We start from the raw sequence: 18,145 nt of genomic DNA, 5'->3' as shown, positions 1-18,145 counted from the left end.
GAAAAATCTGAAAGAGAAATTATGGAAACACTCCCATTTACCATTGCAACAAAAAGAATAAAATACCTAGGAATTGGGGCTTCCCTGGTGGCGCAGTGGTTGAGAATCTGCCTGCTAATGCAGGGGACACGGGTTCGAGCCCTGGTCTGGGAAGATCCCACATGCCACGGAGCAGCTGGGCCCGTGAGCCACAACTACTGAGCCTGCGCGTCTGGAGCCTGTGCCCCACAACGGGAGGGGCCGCGATAGTGAAAGGCCCGCGCACCGCGATGAAGAGTGGTCCCCGCACCGCGATGAAGAGTGGCCCCCACTTGCCGTAACTAGAGAAAGCCCTCGCACGAACCGAAGACCCAACACAGCCAAGAATAAATAAATAAATAAATAAAGTAGCTATAAAAAAAAAAAAAAAAACCTAGGAATAAACCTACCTAGGGAGACAAAAGACCTGTATGCAGAAAACTATAAGACACTGATGAAAGAAATTAAAGATGATACCAACAGATGGAGAGATATACCATGTTCTTGGATTGGAAGAATCAACATTGTGAAAATGAGTATACTACCCAAAGCAATCTACAGATTCAATGCAATCCCTATCAAATTACCAATGGCATTTTTTATGGAGCTAGAACAAATCATCTTAAAATTTGTATGGAGACACAAAAGACCCCGAATAGCCAAAGCAGTCTTGAGGCAAAAAAATGGAGCTGGAGGAATCAGACTCCCTGACTTCAGACTATACTACAAAGCTACAGTAATCAAGACAATATGGTACTGGCACAAAAACAGAAACATAGATCAATGGAACAAGATAGAAAGCCCAGAGATTAACCCACGCACCTATGGTCAACTAATCTATGACAAAGGAGGCAAAGATATACAATGGAGAAAAGACAGTCTCTTCAATAAGTGGTGCTGGGAAAACTGGACAGCTATATGTACAAGAATGAAATTAGAATACTCCCTAACACCATACACAAAAATAAACTCAAAATGGATTAGAGACCTAAATATAAGACCGGACACTATAAAACTCTTAGAGGAAAACATAGGAAGAACACTCTCTGACATAAATCACAGCAAGATCTTTTTTGATCCACCTCCTAGAGTAATGGAAATAAAAACAAAAATAAACAAGTGGGACCTAGTGAAACTTCAAAGCTTTTGCACAGCAAAGGAAACCATAAACAAGACGAAAAGACAACCCTCAGAATGGGAGAAAATATTTGCAAATGAATCAATGGACAAAGGATTAATCTCCAAAATATATAAACAGCTCATTCAGCTCAATATCAAAGAAACAAACACCCCAATCCAAAAATGGGCAGAAGACCTAAATAGACATTTCTCCAAAGAAGACATACAGACGGCCACGAAGCACATGAAAAGATGCTCAACATCACTAATTATTAGAGAAATGCAAATCAAAACTACAATGAGGTATCACCTCACTCCTGTTAGAATGGGCATCATCAGAAAATCTACAAACAACAAATGCTGGAGAGGGTGTGGAGAAAAGGGAACCCTCTTGCACTGTTGGTGGGAATGTAAATTGATACAGCCACTATGGAGAACAATATGGAGGTTCCTTAAAAAACTAAAAATAGAATTACCATATGACCCAGCAATCCCACTACTGGGCATATACCCAGAGAAAACCGTAATTCAAAAAGACACATGCGGGCTTCCCTGGTGGCGCAGTGGTTGAGAGTCTGCCTGCTAATGCAGGGGACACGGGTTCGAGCCCTGGTCTGGGAGGATCCCACATGCCGCGGAGCAACTGGGCCCGTGAGCCACAATTGCTGAGCCTGCGCGTCTGGAGCCTGTGCTCCGCAACAAGAGAGGCCGCGGTGGTGGGAGGCCCGCGCACTGCGATGAAGAGTGGTCCCCGCTTGCCACAACTAGAGAAAGCCCTCGCACAGAAACGAAGACCCAACACAGTCATAAATAAATAAATAAATAAATAAATAAATAAATAAATAAATAAAAGAACGTGAATTTCTTAAAAAAAAAAAAAAAAAAAAAGACACATGCACCCGAATGTTCATTGCAGCACTATTTACAATAGCCAGGTCATGGAAGCAACCTAAATGCCCATCAACAGACGAATGGATAAAGAAGTTGTGGTACATATATACAATGGAATATTACTCAGCCATAAAAAGGAACGAAATTGAGTCATTTGTTGAGACGTGGATGGATCTAGAGACTGTCATACAGAGTGAAGTAAGTCAGAAAGAGAAAAACAAATATCGTATATTAATGCATGTATGTGGAACCTAGAAAAATGGTACAGATGAGCCAGTTTGCAGGGCAGCAGTTGAGACACAGATGTAGAGAATGGACATATGGACACCAAGGGGGGAAAACGGCGGTGAGGTGGGGATGGTGGTGTGCTGAATTGGGCGATTGGGATTGACATGTATACACTGATGTGTATAAAACTGATGCCTAATAAGAACCTGCAGTATAAAAAAACAAACAAAACAACTAATACTAAACTTTCATTGGGTTATTTGTATGGAAATATGTTAATATAAATGTTTCAGACATTACATGAAATTTCTAAAAACCTTATATTTGTATTTGTATGGAAATATGTATGGAAATATGTTAATATAAATGTTTCAGACATTAAAAAAAAAAAAAAGATAGTATATAAGCTCTCTAATCCTAACCTTTATTGAGTTATTCACTTCTTTTTTCCTGTGATGCTCCCCGGCATGTAATATTCAAAATGAATACCCTTGTATACTTTTTCTCCTGTTAAGCTGCCTATTGTTTGTTTAGTTCATAGGCCCAGCTATTGAATGTAGGAGGGTAGAGGGAAAGTCATTTCTCCTTTATATATCTAATTTTTCAACTACATAACCCCAACTGAAAAGGTGTTGGGATCAAATAACAATGTGTGAAAGCCCCTGGCTGACACGGCTTCTGGCGGATGACAGTCACGATGTCTTTCCTTCCCTCCACTTCCCTTCCTTTCCTCTTTCCACAACCTAGTATAAAAGGAAGGCTATATCCTGAACGTAGATAACAGTCATAAGTAGCCTCCTTTCTGGGCCTGGAGCAGGTGTATAAACGGAGGCTGCATACCTTATCTACATATTTAAAAGTTGTAAGTCAAGCTGGCAAACTGTTAAATAAAATATGTTATATCCTTCCATCTTGTTAAATATACCTTCATAACAATCTGGAAGGCCAAGTTCAAGATTAGATCTCTCAGGTCCCTCAGAGTTTCATGCCAAAATTTAGCAGGAGGCCCTGGGCACAATCCCTCTCCCCAGTCATGAGGCCTGTATCCCTACCCTTCCCTCCACCAGCTCCTCCACCCACAAAGGGCCTGGTAGGCATGGTGTGAACACCCCAGCATGATCGAGCTCCAGACACACCTCCATAACCAACTGGCCCTGGAGCCAAAGGGTGTGCCCACCAGCAACCACAGTCTGTCCTAAGGAGAAAGGGATTGGGAAGAGGTCCCAACAGGCCTTGGTGGCAGTGATTAGGACCTGTTGAACAGAAAATTCCATGGTCCCAGATGCCCTGAACTTAGTCTAGAAATGAGGTTAAGGATCCCAGGCAGCCAGGAACCTTGGCCCCAAGGACTCCTCACCTGCTTGGTGGAGAGGGGGCCACAGGGGGCGCTCTAAAGCTCCACCTGAAGCCAAGTCTTGCCTGGTGCTCAAGGTGATACTGCTGACAAGTTTAGCAATTCTTGCAATAATCCACCATCACCAGGAAATCAATACCCACAAAAATACTGAAGTTAATATGATTAGGGTATCAAGAAAAAGTAATTCTATAAAAAGGCCGTTTTCCCTTTTCCTGCATCAACAGAAGCAAAGATGAATGTAGCTTGAGTGCTTTTCTCTCACTCATCTTTTTCCCAACTATATCACTATTTTAAGGTTCACTTCTATCTGTGCTTAGCACATCTGAATTTTCTCTCTCCCTCTTCCTCTCCTTCCTTTCTTTCATTCGCTCACCCCTCCCTCTTGATTTCTCATTTTGTGTTTTGATAAACCCATCATTTTTATGGACAAAAAATAGAATTAGAAGCTGTGTTTGCTACCTTTAAAAAAGTTATATCTAGAGGTACATCAGTTAAATATGGAAGGAATAAATTTTCCCATCACAATGTGGTAGTAGTGGAATAGCTCAAACTTTCTTGATTTCTGGGACTCACTTTATTTGATCCAATGTGTCCTCTAAAAACTGCAAAATACCTTTACTGGAAAAGAAAGAAAGTAAAATATCATGCTTCTTTTGGGTATCTATGAATGCAATGAGAGAGGAGTTACTTAGCTTTAACAGGGCCTTTACACTGTTAACAGTCACATTACTGATACAAGTACTTCCCGTTTCACTAAAGGCAGGTAAAGGGGAAGGAGTTACTTTCTACAGTACTCAAAGAACAGGCAGGAACAAAAAGGACTCATAGCACCAGGGGAGAACCGTGCACGAACAGCTGGACAATTCCTTTTATTCCACCCTTCATTACCCCTTGAACAAAACTCACCAAATCTTCCAGTGTTAGCAGCTCATACTGCCCACTTACAGATTAGTTTGTATTCTTAAAAATCATTACAAATTAACTGTTCCCATAATCTGACCAAGTCTAACTTAGTCTTTGAGCCATTTGTCCTCATACTGCAAAATATCTTATTCAGTATAAAGTCCATGCAGGAGAGTGGTTCGTTTATTGTCACCATAGTGAGAACATTTCAGGATTTCATAAAAACAACCAATCAATCCTTTCATAATGAAAATGATATGATAGCCTTTGCAAAAAAGAAAACATCGCAGACCTAACATGAATTGGAGATGTGATTTTTTTGTTGTTGTGTTATCTGCAGCTGTGAGGACATTTAACCCACCCACTCTCACTCTTTCACCTGATACTAGCAAAAATATGCATTGGCCAAAAAATTAACCAGAAGCTTAGCGTGGCCATAGAGGATAAAAGTAACTGACCAACTATCTTAGTCGGTTTGGGCTGCTGTTACAAAAATACCATACACTGGGTGGCTTAAACAACAAACATTTGTTTTTCACAGTTTTTGCAGTTGAGAAGTCCAAGATCAAAGTTCAGGGTGCTGGTAAGGACCCCCTTCCTGGTGGACAGATGTCGGACTTTTTAAATCCTCGCATGGCAGGGAGCAGAGAGAGGGAGCAAGATCCCTCGTGTCTCATTAGGGCACTAATCCTATTCATGTGTGCTGGGCATGATTCCAAGCGCAAAGATGGAACAGTTAACGAGAAAGAAAGGGTGCCTTTCATGGGCTGGCGGGGGTGGGCGTGAGAGATGGGAGGGGAAATGGGTCGATAATAGACAATAAATAAGGAAACAACATAATTTCAGACAGAGATAAGCCCAGTGAAGACGTTAAAATACCCTTCTCTCCCCATTCTGCACCTCCACCCCATCCCCACTTATCATCTCTGAACGACAATGTTTTCTGACAACCTCTCCGCCCAGTCCTGAATAGACCATTTCCTCCTGCGGATGCCCTGATCCCATGTCTACCTCTAGCCTGCACCTTTATTGTATTTGTTTACCTGTCTTATCTTTCCCTACGAGACTTCAGGCCCCTTTGGAGTAAAGGTCAGACACTTTTTCTTAATGATTTTGTAGTTGTTATTCCTGGCACATATTCTGTATTTTGCTCACAGTATAACATATTCAATAAACGCCAATTAACTGAACGAACCTGTTGAAGGAATAAGGATGCCACTAACTGTAGCTAGCATTGAACTATTATTGTGCAACTTGAGGCTTAGTAGGAATGACTACATTGATGTGATCACAATCTTTTACAAAGATTTTATGATAATCTCATTAGAATCATGTTCTATTGTTTAATTTAGTAGCTCTCACCCCCGTACCATTTAAAAAATATTACAGCTTAGGATTCACTCTACTAAAGCGACGTAGGTCAGAAATTGAATGAAACAGATAAACTGTGTAGTTAAGAGGTGAGCCCAGGGACACCGAAGAACGATGTAACATTTCCCAGAACCCTAGAGAACTTGCTTCCAGAGACAGAACAGTAAATTGTATTACTCAGATAGCAACACAGCACTGAAGGACAACCAACTAAATAATTTGAGGCTGCTTTCCAGGATTGGAAAGCACACTGTGACCTCACGATGGCTTTGCTTTGGGGCCATCTGTCTGAGGGCTGTAACCAGCTCAGGTCTTTATTCAGTGCCTCCCAGGGAACTGCCAGTTCCAAGGTAGGCAGAGGAAAACCTCTTGGCATTGCAAAAATAAAGAACCTCTTAAGGTGATTTAGGACTCATCTGCATGATAATGGGTAGAGTATAGATGAGAGAGTGCAAACCACAGAACTGATTGCTTCCAACATTAATGAGAAAATGCCTTCTATTGTTGCCAAACCAGTTACAGAAGAATCATACTAAAAGCTCTATTAGGCATTAGGTATCAGCCTTGGACTTTATTAAGAGTTACATCTTTAAAATGTTACTTATCAGGAGGCCAGCCTATCTTTACAGCTCTGATGTGCTCCTCTACGCTCCCTGATGATTTTTGTCCAGCACAGTCAGGTCTAGGACCATGGATTAACTCCTGCGTCTTTCCTGCCACCTTCAGAGACAGGATCCAACAGAGCACAGGAAAACCACAAATCCAGTAGAGTACATAAGAAGCCTGAAGTCTTCTGCAAAGTAACCAACAAATATCTACTATATTCTGTGGCCACAGACTTATTTTTTTTTAAGCTATGTTTAGGAAGAGAACAGCAAAAAGTATTCCCCTTTTTATTTTACTAATGGAAAATCTGGATCAAAAAGATGCTGAATTAGTGAATCTCAGAAAGAAGAAACATGTTATTAGAGATAAAGCAGTAGGCTTTTCCTGAATTTCTTATTTGCGGTCTCTTCATCAAAAGACAGAAAAGAGTTGAAACAGATTAGTAGATTAGTAAATTTGGGCTAACACAAGGCAAGTCCTGTTCTAACATTATGGTACCCATCATTCCTAAAATTAAAAATAACTACTATTTATGGAGCACATGCCATGTGTCAGCCAATATTCTAGGTGTTTCATGTACTTATCTAATTTCATTCTCCCAATAACACTGTGTGGTAAGTATCATTATCCTATTTTCACAGATAGAGAAACTGAAGCTCAGAAATTTTAAGTGATTTGCTCAGTCTTATAGGTAGTAAACTGAAGAGCCAGGATTGGAAACCAAATATGCGTGACTTTAAAATTTGCATTTTTTCCAATTTATACATGGCCTTGAGAAAATTAATTTCAAAGCTCAAATAATACCCCTTCTCCATTAAAAAAAAAAAACAATCTTTAAGGACAAGACTTGACTTTGCATTTTAATCCTGAGCTATCAGGATTTTTTAAAAGCATTAACTCATAGTAGGAATCTTTAAAGATTTAATTTAAATGTATTTAACTTACTTAATTTAATTAATTTGCATCACTAAGTCCAAGCACATTTTTTGAAGAAAGAGACCCTCTAAGTACAAGCTTGTCCCATTGGTCTGTCTAGCCTCATTGTAGTTTTTCAATCCGGAATGACAGCTCATGGTAGGATTATGAGAGCTTAAACACAGTGTGCCTCAAAGTGGGAGAGACAGGTTCTGGGGGATCACATAACAGGTGCTGCAGTGGCTACTTAAAACGTTGCACAGCACCCATGTCAAAATGATGTTTACTAGAACAAATGACCTTTGAGAGAAAGGGAGAAGTAAAAGAGAGGGTGGATGGGAAGGGATAGCAATCAGGGCCTGAAACAGGACATGTTATAATAACTGTGCCAATTATCTTACGACCATCACAAAATAAACTGCAGTTATTTCCTCAACAGTCATTCAGTCCAAGCGTGCTAAACATCTCTTACCATATTTGCATGTTATTCGATTCACTCTAAAGGAATGAACACCTATGTGATTTTCAAGAAATCCTATTATACTATCCGATGACTATAACATTCCTTATTTTCCCAGACATGATTGTAGTTTCAGGCCCCTTTTTAAGATAACCACAATCACAGTTCAGTACAATTACCTAGATAGATCTCCTGGTGTGACATCTCACACCTGTCTGTTGAGATAAACTATCTTTTGTAGGTTTCTAAATCATTTGCTTTCTAGTGCTTCCCACGTCTTAAATTGGGTGCAGGAGGGAGAAGGAAAGAGGGATGTAGCAGGAAAAAAAAGACATGACAATATTAAGAATAATTCAGAATTGGCTCTTTAACTATGGAAGGACATAATAAATTTCTCCTACAATTTGTGAATTACATTTATTTTCATTTTTCTTATTTTCTTACTTTCCTCCTTATAGAGGAAGGTAATGTTTGATTTTCTCCTCTGCCTTAAGTGCTTCCTTTGCAAGTGGAAGAGTAAGAGGAAAAGAGCTGGGAGTGCAGGAACCGGGGCCATGGGTTTCTTGTAGGTTACCTTGTAATTTCTGGTTGTACTCGGTCCTGTGAGACTGGCTCCTCGTCAAGGTACCAGAGTGGTCCCCAGGGACACTGCTCTCAACCACAGTGTCAGTCTTCCTTCTCTCCAGCATATAGAGCCTGGGCCTCGTGAAGGGCAGACTCTTTTTCCTGGTGCCCAGAGTTTCTTTCCCGGGGGCTCCTTTGGGCTCCATCGGAGGCAGAGACCAGCTCTAGGGGCCAGCGGGCAACGGCTGGCTGCTAAAGGGCCTCAGGGTAAAGGTTAAAGCCACCAGCCTGAGGAGTTTAACTGCCCCCTTCTAAACAACCGGCTTCACTCCAGGGTTACCTAGCTGTGACTGCCACCTCCACGGAGTCCCAGGGCTCCACCCCTATGAGGTCATTCTTTTTTATACCTAGAATCCAACAGGGGAAGCTGCCACCTGTTAACCTGAGAGACCTGCCGCACCGAGCTAGGCAAAACAGCACTGCGCTGCAACATGCTGCTGAAGCAAACAAAAATCCCATTGTGTGGGCCGAGGGCTGGGAGTCAGGGGAAAGGAAAGTGAACAAGGTGAGGCGGGAGGAGGGGAAGCGCGCGTGTGTGTACCCTGCGGCTTATGGGTTTAGTGTGTGCCGCTGGGTGTGTACAGGTGCGCTGGGACACTGCGTTGCGGTTCTGCTGCCCCGAGCCAGACGGGGCTCGGCTGTGACTCTCAGCTAGAGTCACCCACACGTGACCGCGGAGCTAGTGTGGAGCCATGAGAATTTGCATTTGCATGACAACAGTGGGGACAGAATCGTTTTTTAAGGATTACTGCGAGCCCTCAAAGTCATGCTTCCGCCTTTAAACACCGAACATTCAGAGATTATTTGCTAAAAAACATACTTGCCAAACCCTGATCCGCATTCCTGAGGAAACAAGGGTTTGCACTGGAGAGGGGTCCGGCGGCAGGCGCGAGAGGAGGGAAAGGCCTGGAGCCTTTCTGACTTCTTGCTCTCCACGTGCTGCCCTAGGCTGAAATTAGTCTTTTCAGACCCAACCCCGTCCTTCTGGGTCCTGATCCTTGGGAAAATAAGCACTGGGCCAGGGTGTGATTTCTGTAAGATCTTTTCCCGACCCTTCCGCAGATGGAGTGCCCGAGAAAGACAGCTCACCTTGGGAAAATAAGCGGAGGGAAAATGTTTGAAACTGAGAAGAGACTCTAGACAGTGGAAAGGCCTGGGGGGCGGGGAGGAGGGTAGAAAGGCAAATAGTGATGGGCCTTTCATTAGTTTTTTTGAAGTTGTTTTTCCTCGTACTTACTGAGATTTCTCAAGGGGAGAATTCTCAGAAGCTCTGGGAATGTGCCAAGTGTTTTGTATGCCCTCGTTAAAGAAAAGAGAGACCCTGAGGAGAAAAATAGATTCTTTTTTTATTGCAGTGGGACTGCCAAAATCTAGCTTTGTGCTGCCCATTCTGAATCATGGTTAACTCTTGTTAGACAAGGTTTATAAATGAGGAAAAAGAGGGAAAACCCATTTTTCCAATTCAGGATGTGTGGGCTGAATACAATTTGCATAATTATCTTAGAAGATAAATGACAAATCTTCACCCACTATAGAGACATCTATATATAGCTTGGCATATTGAATGGCTTGTATTTAATATAATTGATAGTCTTTTTTTTTTAAACAAACCCTCACAAATACATTTAATAAATGATTTTCAAGGCACATTCTCTGCGAAGATGTAAAATCAGCTTTTTTGATTCACATTAAAAATGTCTCAATTGTATTCTAATATTATATATACATATATGTATGTGATATGTTTGTGTGTATTTGCCTGGTTACTCACAGACATATACTCTTAAATATAGTACTACTGCAAAATTGTGCAATTAAAAATACAGGACTTATGGGAAATATGGGGTTAGGGTTAGAGCACTCAAAAACTTTGTCAGTGATCCATTTTTTAAAAAAAGGTAAAAAACTTAAAAAAATGGTAGCACAGTTTTACATGTGATAAATGGTTAAGAAATACACAAATATTACAATAAATGTGGCACTTTGTGTTGAAGAAGCACTGAAGTTTGCTTGTGGAAGTGGGTATTAGAAGGGTTACAGCTTCTGAGTCATAATAAAATGATGGAAGAAGTGATATTTGAAATCAGATGGAAATGTACATCACCAGATGGGGATGGGTGTGGCTAGTCCCACAGGCCATGAACTGAAGTCACTGGTAATCTTGAGGGGTGTTCACGTGTGAGTTTTGTGTCCTCCCCTGTAGCTCAGGGCACCTGGGTACAGTTTTCTGCGTTCATCTAGTGTTTCAAGTAGATGAAATCACACATAAGCAAATGTGAAATTGTGTTATGCTCAAACAGTTCCCTAATATAACGGTTTTGTTGGAACAAACTTATGTTTTCAAAACAAGCATTATAGCAGAACTGACTGTAGTAGCTTTATTATATTTTAGAAACTTCATCAATTGAGAAGATACATAATATAGCTACCATGAATTCAGTAGTAAATATATTTTTCAATTTATTCACAATAGTTTCTATGTCAACTTTAAAAATAATAGATAAATTCTTTCAAAACCACCTTTTAATCAATCAGTGAATGGCGCAGACCTCGTTAGTTGTTTTCTCAGTATTCATTCCTACCACCTCCCACTCCATGCCATTCCTGGCCAACAGACCCTTATTTTGTTCAGGGTAACATTAGGCTTGGCCAATCATAATGATAATTTTGTGTCCATTTTCCAGTCTCCGTTGTCACTAGAGGTGGCCATGTAACCCTAGTCCTGGCAAATGAGACCTCAGTGGTGGTCTGCTAGAATGAGGGTAGGAGTTGATTCTGGGAAAGCTTTTGCTTCTCTAATAAAAGGTGTAGAAACAGCTGGCTTCAACCTTCCCCCTTTGTCCAAACTTGATCACAGGTGTAATGCATGGAGCAGTTGCAGCCACCTGTGTCCATAAGAAAAGACAGGAGAACCATGGGCTCTGATAACATTGAGCTACTGAACCAATATTAGTGGCCATCCACCTTTAGAGTTTTTAAGAGGATAAAAAAGAACCTCCCGTCCTAAAGCCATTGTTAGTTGGAGTTCTTGTCAGTACATTTCTAAGGAATTCAACAGAGAGTGCTTGATATAAAATGAATTCACAGTTCTTTTGCTTATGTATTTGACACTGTTCAAGCCAATGTGTTTAGAATCACCAGCATAAAACATGGTTTACCTTTGCTGCCAATAAAAACAGCTGGGTTAAAAAGATTTTGGGTGTTTTGTCACTGAAGCATTTTCTAGAATATGAATGAGACTGGAGGAACAAGGCTTCTAATTTGTCTGTTTTATATTTTATGACAGAGGTACAAAAGTATTTCCATTCAAGGATTTTATGTTACTTAATAAAGTATTGATATTAAGACTCTTAAATTAATTTTACTGGGCGTAAAGAGCAAGCAGTTCATGGCTCATTATTTTAAAAAATACTGGGTAGTGAATCCAAGACTCAGTTTTAATTTTGGCTAAATCAGCTTCATGACATTACAAGTGACCTAGTGTCTCTCAGTCCCAATTTCTTCATCTGCAAAAGGTAATAATGAGTTAGCCATTAGTGCTATTCACTGAATATGTTCACAGAGTGCTGCACTGCCCTGCACCCTTTCAACTTAGGTGTGGCCGTGTAACTTGCTTTAGCCAATGAAACTGATTTAAAGTGATGTGTGACCTAAATGAGGAGGAAACCCAAAAAAGAGGGAATATATGCATACGTATAGCCGATCCATTTTGCTGTGCAGTAGAAACTAACACAACATTGTAAAGCAACTGTACTCCAATAAAAAAAATTTTTTTAAAGTGATATGTGTTAAAAAAAAGTGATATGTATTACTTCTGGAAAAGTGTTAAGAACAGGTGTGTGATTTGCTACAGCCTTCTTTCCCTTATCCATGGTGGCTGGCAAGATTCCAGGCAGCGGATGAGTCCTGGAAGGAGGATGATTTGGAGCAGAGCCCCAGTCACCCCATAATGGTTGTGTAGTTTGAGCATGAAAGAATTCTTTGCTCCTTTAAGCTACTGAGACTTGGGGCTGTATTTTTCTTTTTTTTTTTTACTACCTCAGCATAAGCCTAGACTATCCTTATTGATGTAGGGTGTAGAGTAAATGATTCATAAATCTTTTTCTGGTCTGGCATTATATGATTTCCAGATTCTAAGATCCAGTGCTATTAGGTTGTAAAACTCCTAATTCCAAAACAGAAATCACATCTCTTGAATATAGTCATAAATAAATTGGACTGGAGGAAGGAAAAGAACTTACTAGTTTAAGTTAGGAACTTATTATAGGAGTCCAGGCAAGAAATGCTTGGACTAAGGCAGTGGTGGTAGAGATGGAGAAATGCTGATGGATTCAAATACATTTTAAAAGTTGAGCTGACAAAACTTGTATATAGTTGATTGAGGCTAATGGGTAAGAAGAGGAATGAAAGGTGAATTCCAGGTTTTAATAGTGACTAATTGAGAGGATAGTGGTGCTATATGCTAAAACAGGAAGAAAGAAGGACAAGAGGAAGAGGAAGTTTGGTGGGGTTGTCAAGAATTCCATTTAAGAATAGACTAAGTTTAAGATGGCTGTAAGATATTCAAGAGAAATGTCAGGTGGACTTTGGATTTGTAAATTTGGTGTCACTATTCAGATCTTAGATTAAAAATTGGGAGTCATCATAATATATATAATATTTAAAACCATGCATTGATGAGACCATTTAGGAAAAAAATATATGCAGAAGAGAAGGACCAAAATCAACTGCTGAAAAACTCTAAGTTTGAAGGTAGGGTTGGAGGAAACCCAGCAAAGCAGGCAGAATAGCCATCGAGGTGGGAAAAAAGCAGGAGAATGTTGCATCACAGAAGTCTGGAAGCAAGTTTTTCCAAAATGAGGGAGTAGTCAGTCTGCTGAAAGGCCAAACAAAATGAAAATAGAAAATGATTCTTTGAATTTGGCACAATGTTGGTCATTTACAAACTTTTCAAAAGCAGTTTCAGTAATGGGGTAGAGGTATAAGCCACAATGGAAGGGACTCCATGAAAGGAGGTAAGGAAGTTGGAACACGTAGGAATAACACTTCTGAAGAAGTTTGCAATAATTTGTTATTATTAGGTAACTACTATATATAAGGATTATACCTAGGTAAAATAGTGAGGAAGGAAGAATCATATCCATATTTACAAAATTGGAAACAGGTTCAGAGAAGTTGAGTAATTTTCCCAAGACGACACAACTCATAAATAATGGAGTAAAGACTCAAATTCAGGCCTTTCTTTTATAGCAAAGCCTGAGGTCTTAGCCACTTGGCTACATGTAAAGTGCCAGCAAACTGCCTGACATACAGCAAGTACACACATGCACTTTTCAGCATTAGAGGCATCTAGGAACAATTCTCATTACCTATCCTTTATTCTTTGGGATGAATCTGAGGGATCTGAAATCTTATCAACATCTCAAGTGATTTTCATGCAGTTAAACTTGGACAATTCCTGCAAGCATTCTCCTTGTCTCCAGTGTCTCTCTACTCCAATTCATCTTGCCCAATACCTCTTGAATTTCCTTTCTAAACCATAAGTCAGATCATGTCATTCTTCAGATTAAAAAGCTTGATGGATGGTTTCCCACCACATGTAGAAGGAAATCCAAACATTCTCTAGGCTTCAATCAGACTGTCTAGTTTCATTTCCGATTACTTACTATTCTAGTTATTGATTGCTGAATAACAAATCACCCCCAAAACAGTTGTTTAAGGCAATGATTGTCATTGCATTAGCACTCACAATTTCTGTGGGTCAGGAATTAAGGGAAGGCTCAACCAAGCAGTTCTGGCTCAGGTCTCTCATGTCCTTGTAGGTAGATGTTGGCAGGAGGTCAAATAGCAGGCAGTCAGAACAGCCACGGGTTGACCAGGCAGACTTCTCTTCTCATATGGTTTCAGGGCCTCTTTGATCTCTCCACGTGGCTAGTTTGGGCTTCCTTTCCAGCATGGCAGCCTTAGGGAAGTCAGATTGCTTACACTGTGGCTCAGGGTTGCAAAGGGGAGAGTGTCCACCCTTAAGACATACCCTATGAAGTCACATAGTGTCACTTCCAACCTAGTCTCAGAGCCTACCCAGGTTCAAGGAGAGGGAACACAGACCCTACCTTCTCAACGGGAGGCGTATCAAAGTCACGTTATGAGAAAAGCTTACAGAAGGGGAGAAAGTGCTGTGGATGTCTTTGGAAAATGCAATCTGACTCATACATACCCATCACATTCGCCATATTCTAGTCTCTTTTAGGATTGATTTTATTCAAGCTGTTTCTTTTACTTGGAATAGCTCTCCCCATCCTGTGAAGTCCTACTCATCCTTCAAGCCCCAGCTTAAATGTCCCCTCTTCTGTGACATTTCCCTTCTGTCCCCTGAGAAGAGTCACTCACACCCGCCTCTGGAATCACATAGCGGCATACCTCTATCATAGCAGAGGGAGCTGTGTATATTTTGTGACTTGTTAGATTATGAGCTCTTCAAGCTATTTGCCTTTGAAATCTCATGACTAGCAATATGAGATCAATGAATGTTTGTTGTCGTGGGGGTCAGGAATAGCAGCTTAAGGTCTTGTGCAACCTGCTAATTCATGGGGAGAGGCTTAGCTGTGAGTTGCAGTATTTTTTTGCTCTCTGTCTGATTAGTACTTTCTTTCCCAGAAAAGGAGGATATAGATCTGGAAACAAAGGAGAAAATCAGGGAATATTACTTCCTCAAAGATGAGGTCATTAATGCATTTGTGAGATGACCATAATGCCAGCTTTGAGCGCTCCCTATTCAACTATAAATCGTTCATAGTGACCCGGTTATCTTGTAGGTGTGTTTTTATACCCACCTCTATGCTTCCTGAAAGCAACAATTTCTGTCAATGCACTGACCAAGCAGCAGCATAATGATCCTGTCAGCAAACAATGGATGGGAGCTGAGGTTTGGAAGGAGGTAAACCTTCTAATGTTTTTATCCTTTTGACTGAAGTAATTTTAGCAATGATATATGATCACAGTTGGGCCTATGTCTCAGCTGTAATGAATCATCCATTACAAGATTTTCAAGGTTGTCAGGGGGGACATCTATCTTGGGAAAGGGAAGAATCTTTGCATGTGCCTGAGATAGCCTGGTTATGGCCAAACCCAGCTGCATAAGCAAGAAAAAGTGTCAGTGGAATCTTTGAAAACCATCTATTTAATGATGCCAGAATCTAAGTCTGAGCACAGGGCTCAACTTCCAACAGTCCATGCTCTTCAGACCACATCTAACAGTTATTCCAGCAGAAGAGCAACTTGGGTCAAAACAATTGATACACGAGATGAGCTGGTCTCATTTTCCAGGGAGAATCCAGAAGACATTTTTTTTTGGCCCCCTCTCTCCAATTTCTCCCATCTTCATTCCTTAAAATCTGGGCTTAATTGGTGTTAACTAGTTTCTAAGTATGAGGTAGTACTATAGAGACTTTTAATTTTAGTTGCAAGCAGCCAGCTTTCTGTTTCTTTATTGTAAATATGAATAATTCAGAAACCATTTATTGAAAAATAAAATCTTGATATTATAGTTGAATATTTAAATTTGCTGTCATGGTACCATGTTTCATATGCAGGACTATAGGCTGCAGATTCATAATACATGGCCATTAAATGATTGTAGAGATTCAAGTTAAAAGAAATGATCTTTTGTTCTTCTACCTTCAAGGCATTTTCTTTTTTATTTCACTCGTTTTTCATTTGTGCAGAAACCTGTTTGTTGTAAAAGCTCAGTATATTGACTCCAGGCAGCTGCTTGTGCTTTCTTAGTTTGGAGGTGAAAAGCAGTAGTGGTAGATAGCTAGGAGAAAGAGTGTATTTTTAATAAATGTAGCAAGGACTCACATAAATCAGTTAAGCTAAGAAGCATTTTTTATGGATTAAGTGACTTTTAAAAGCACACTGGCCACTGAACTATCCAGAAACATTAGCCTCATGAATTCTGAAATTTCTCCATGACTCTTCCAGTTTCTCTCTTGCCATGGGATAAACCATTCAGCCTCCCTGACTAAGTTTCTTCAGCTTTCAAGGTTGAGATTCAGATCAGGCTCTGCATTTTGTGGATCTATATTGCTATTCCTTCAGAGAATATTATTAAATTCAAAATTATAGTATCCATAGCAACCATAACTAGGTCAGTTTGCACTTGGAGTAACAAATAACAGCAGAGCTTCTATATCCTTTTCCAACCAGCCTCTGTGCTTGCAAAACTTTGTTAGGCTGCTGAAAGTAAGTGACTTTGCAGGAAAAGGGCCTACTAGCATCTGGGAGAGTTATTTTCTTATTTGTGATCCACACACTCAGAAAACTTCATGCAAATTAGACAATGTGTATATGATTTTACTTCACTCAACCAACATGATTCTTTGAAAAATGAGTTTTAGTTGTGAAGCTTTATTTCTTTTAAAATATTGTGATTAATGTCTAATAAAAACAACACCTGCAGAATTCTTGTAAAAAGAATTGGAGTGACATGGGGTTATCTTCTTTCCACTTTGGTCACAGCTAATGTTTTACCCCAAAGCTACTGTTTTCTTATTAAACCGAGAAGTAGTCATTGTTCCTTCCCATTCACCATTCAAGTATTTGTATCTAACAGTATATATAACGTGATATATTTTTATGAAAGAAAGCAATTATATTTATGTACATATAATTACACATTTGGAAAAAATCTGGACAGATACATACACAGACAGTGGACCTGGAAGAGAGAAGAGGGGAATTTTCCCTTTTCACTTGAAACATTTAAGCATGTCTGTGTTGGACATATTTTTTAAATTTTATTGAAGTATAGTTGATTTACAATGTTGTGTTAATTTCTGCTGTACAGCAAAGTGATTCAGTTATACATATATATATATACACATTCTTTTTAATATTCTTTTCCATTATGGTTTGTCACAGGATATTGAATATAGTTCCCTGTGCTAGAAAATAGGACCTTGTTGTTTATCCATCCTATATATAATAGTTTGCATCTGCTAATCCCAACTCCCAATCCTTCCCTCCCGCACCCCCCTCCCCCTTGGCAACCACAAGTCTGTTCTCTATGTCTGTGAATCTATTTCTGTGTCTTAGATAGGTTCATTTGTGTCTTCTTTTAGATTTCACATATAAATTATATCATATGGTATTTGTCTTTCTGACTTACTTCTCTTAGTATGATAATTCCTAGGTCCATCCATGTTGCTGCAAATGGCATTATTTTGCTCTTTTTTATGGCTGTGTTGGACATTTTTAAACAACCTACTAGTTACTAAGTCCTTTATAGCACTGAATTCTTCAAGTCACCCTCACTATCAAAATACTATCTTCTTTCAAATCAATAAGCTGACAACAATACCAAGACTAGCTACCATTTATAGAGCACCTATTATGTGCATGTTATTTGCATACTGTAACTCATGCACTCCTCAAAACAGCCCTCAAATATTGTCATTCTTGTTACACAGATGCAGACCCGAGACCAAAGGAAGTTACTTAACTTCACTCTAGAACATCTGGTAGAGGGCAGAAATGAGATTCTAGCCCAGAAGCGTCAGGCTCTCAAACCTGTGCCTTTCCCATCAAAGTACATTTTTCTTCATAAAAAGAGAACTCTCCACCTTTTCTGTAGTCTCTGGGTGGGTGATTCC

General features: G+C 39.9%; 1 protein-coding gene across 1 annotated transcript in view; it reads right to left on the bottom strand.

Annotated features, from left to right (window-relative positions):
* The window catches only part of ARHGEF38 (Rho guanine nucleotide exchange factor 38), a 163,895-nt gene extending 155,257 nt beyond the window's left edge, over positions 1-8,638 (bottom strand). The window contains exon 1 of the mRNA XM_007190984.2: positions 8,443-8,638. Coding sequence (XP_007191046.2) covers positions 8,443-8,638 — 196 coding nt within the window. The remainder of the gene's footprint in view (positions 1-8,442) is intronic.
* Positions 8,639-18,145: the final 9,507 nt, after the last annotated feature.

Source organism: Balaenoptera acutorostrata, chromosome 5, assembly GCF_949987535.1.
Source record: "Balaenoptera acutorostrata chromosome 5, mBalAcu1.1, whole genome shotgun sequence".
In the NCBI taxonomy this organism is placed as follows: Eukaryota; Metazoa; Chordata; class Mammalia; order Artiodactyla; family Balaenopteridae; genus Balaenoptera; species Balaenoptera acutorostrata.
The sequence above is the reverse complement of the archived record's forward strand: the minus strand, read 5'-3'. Positions and strand labels throughout refer to the sequence as shown.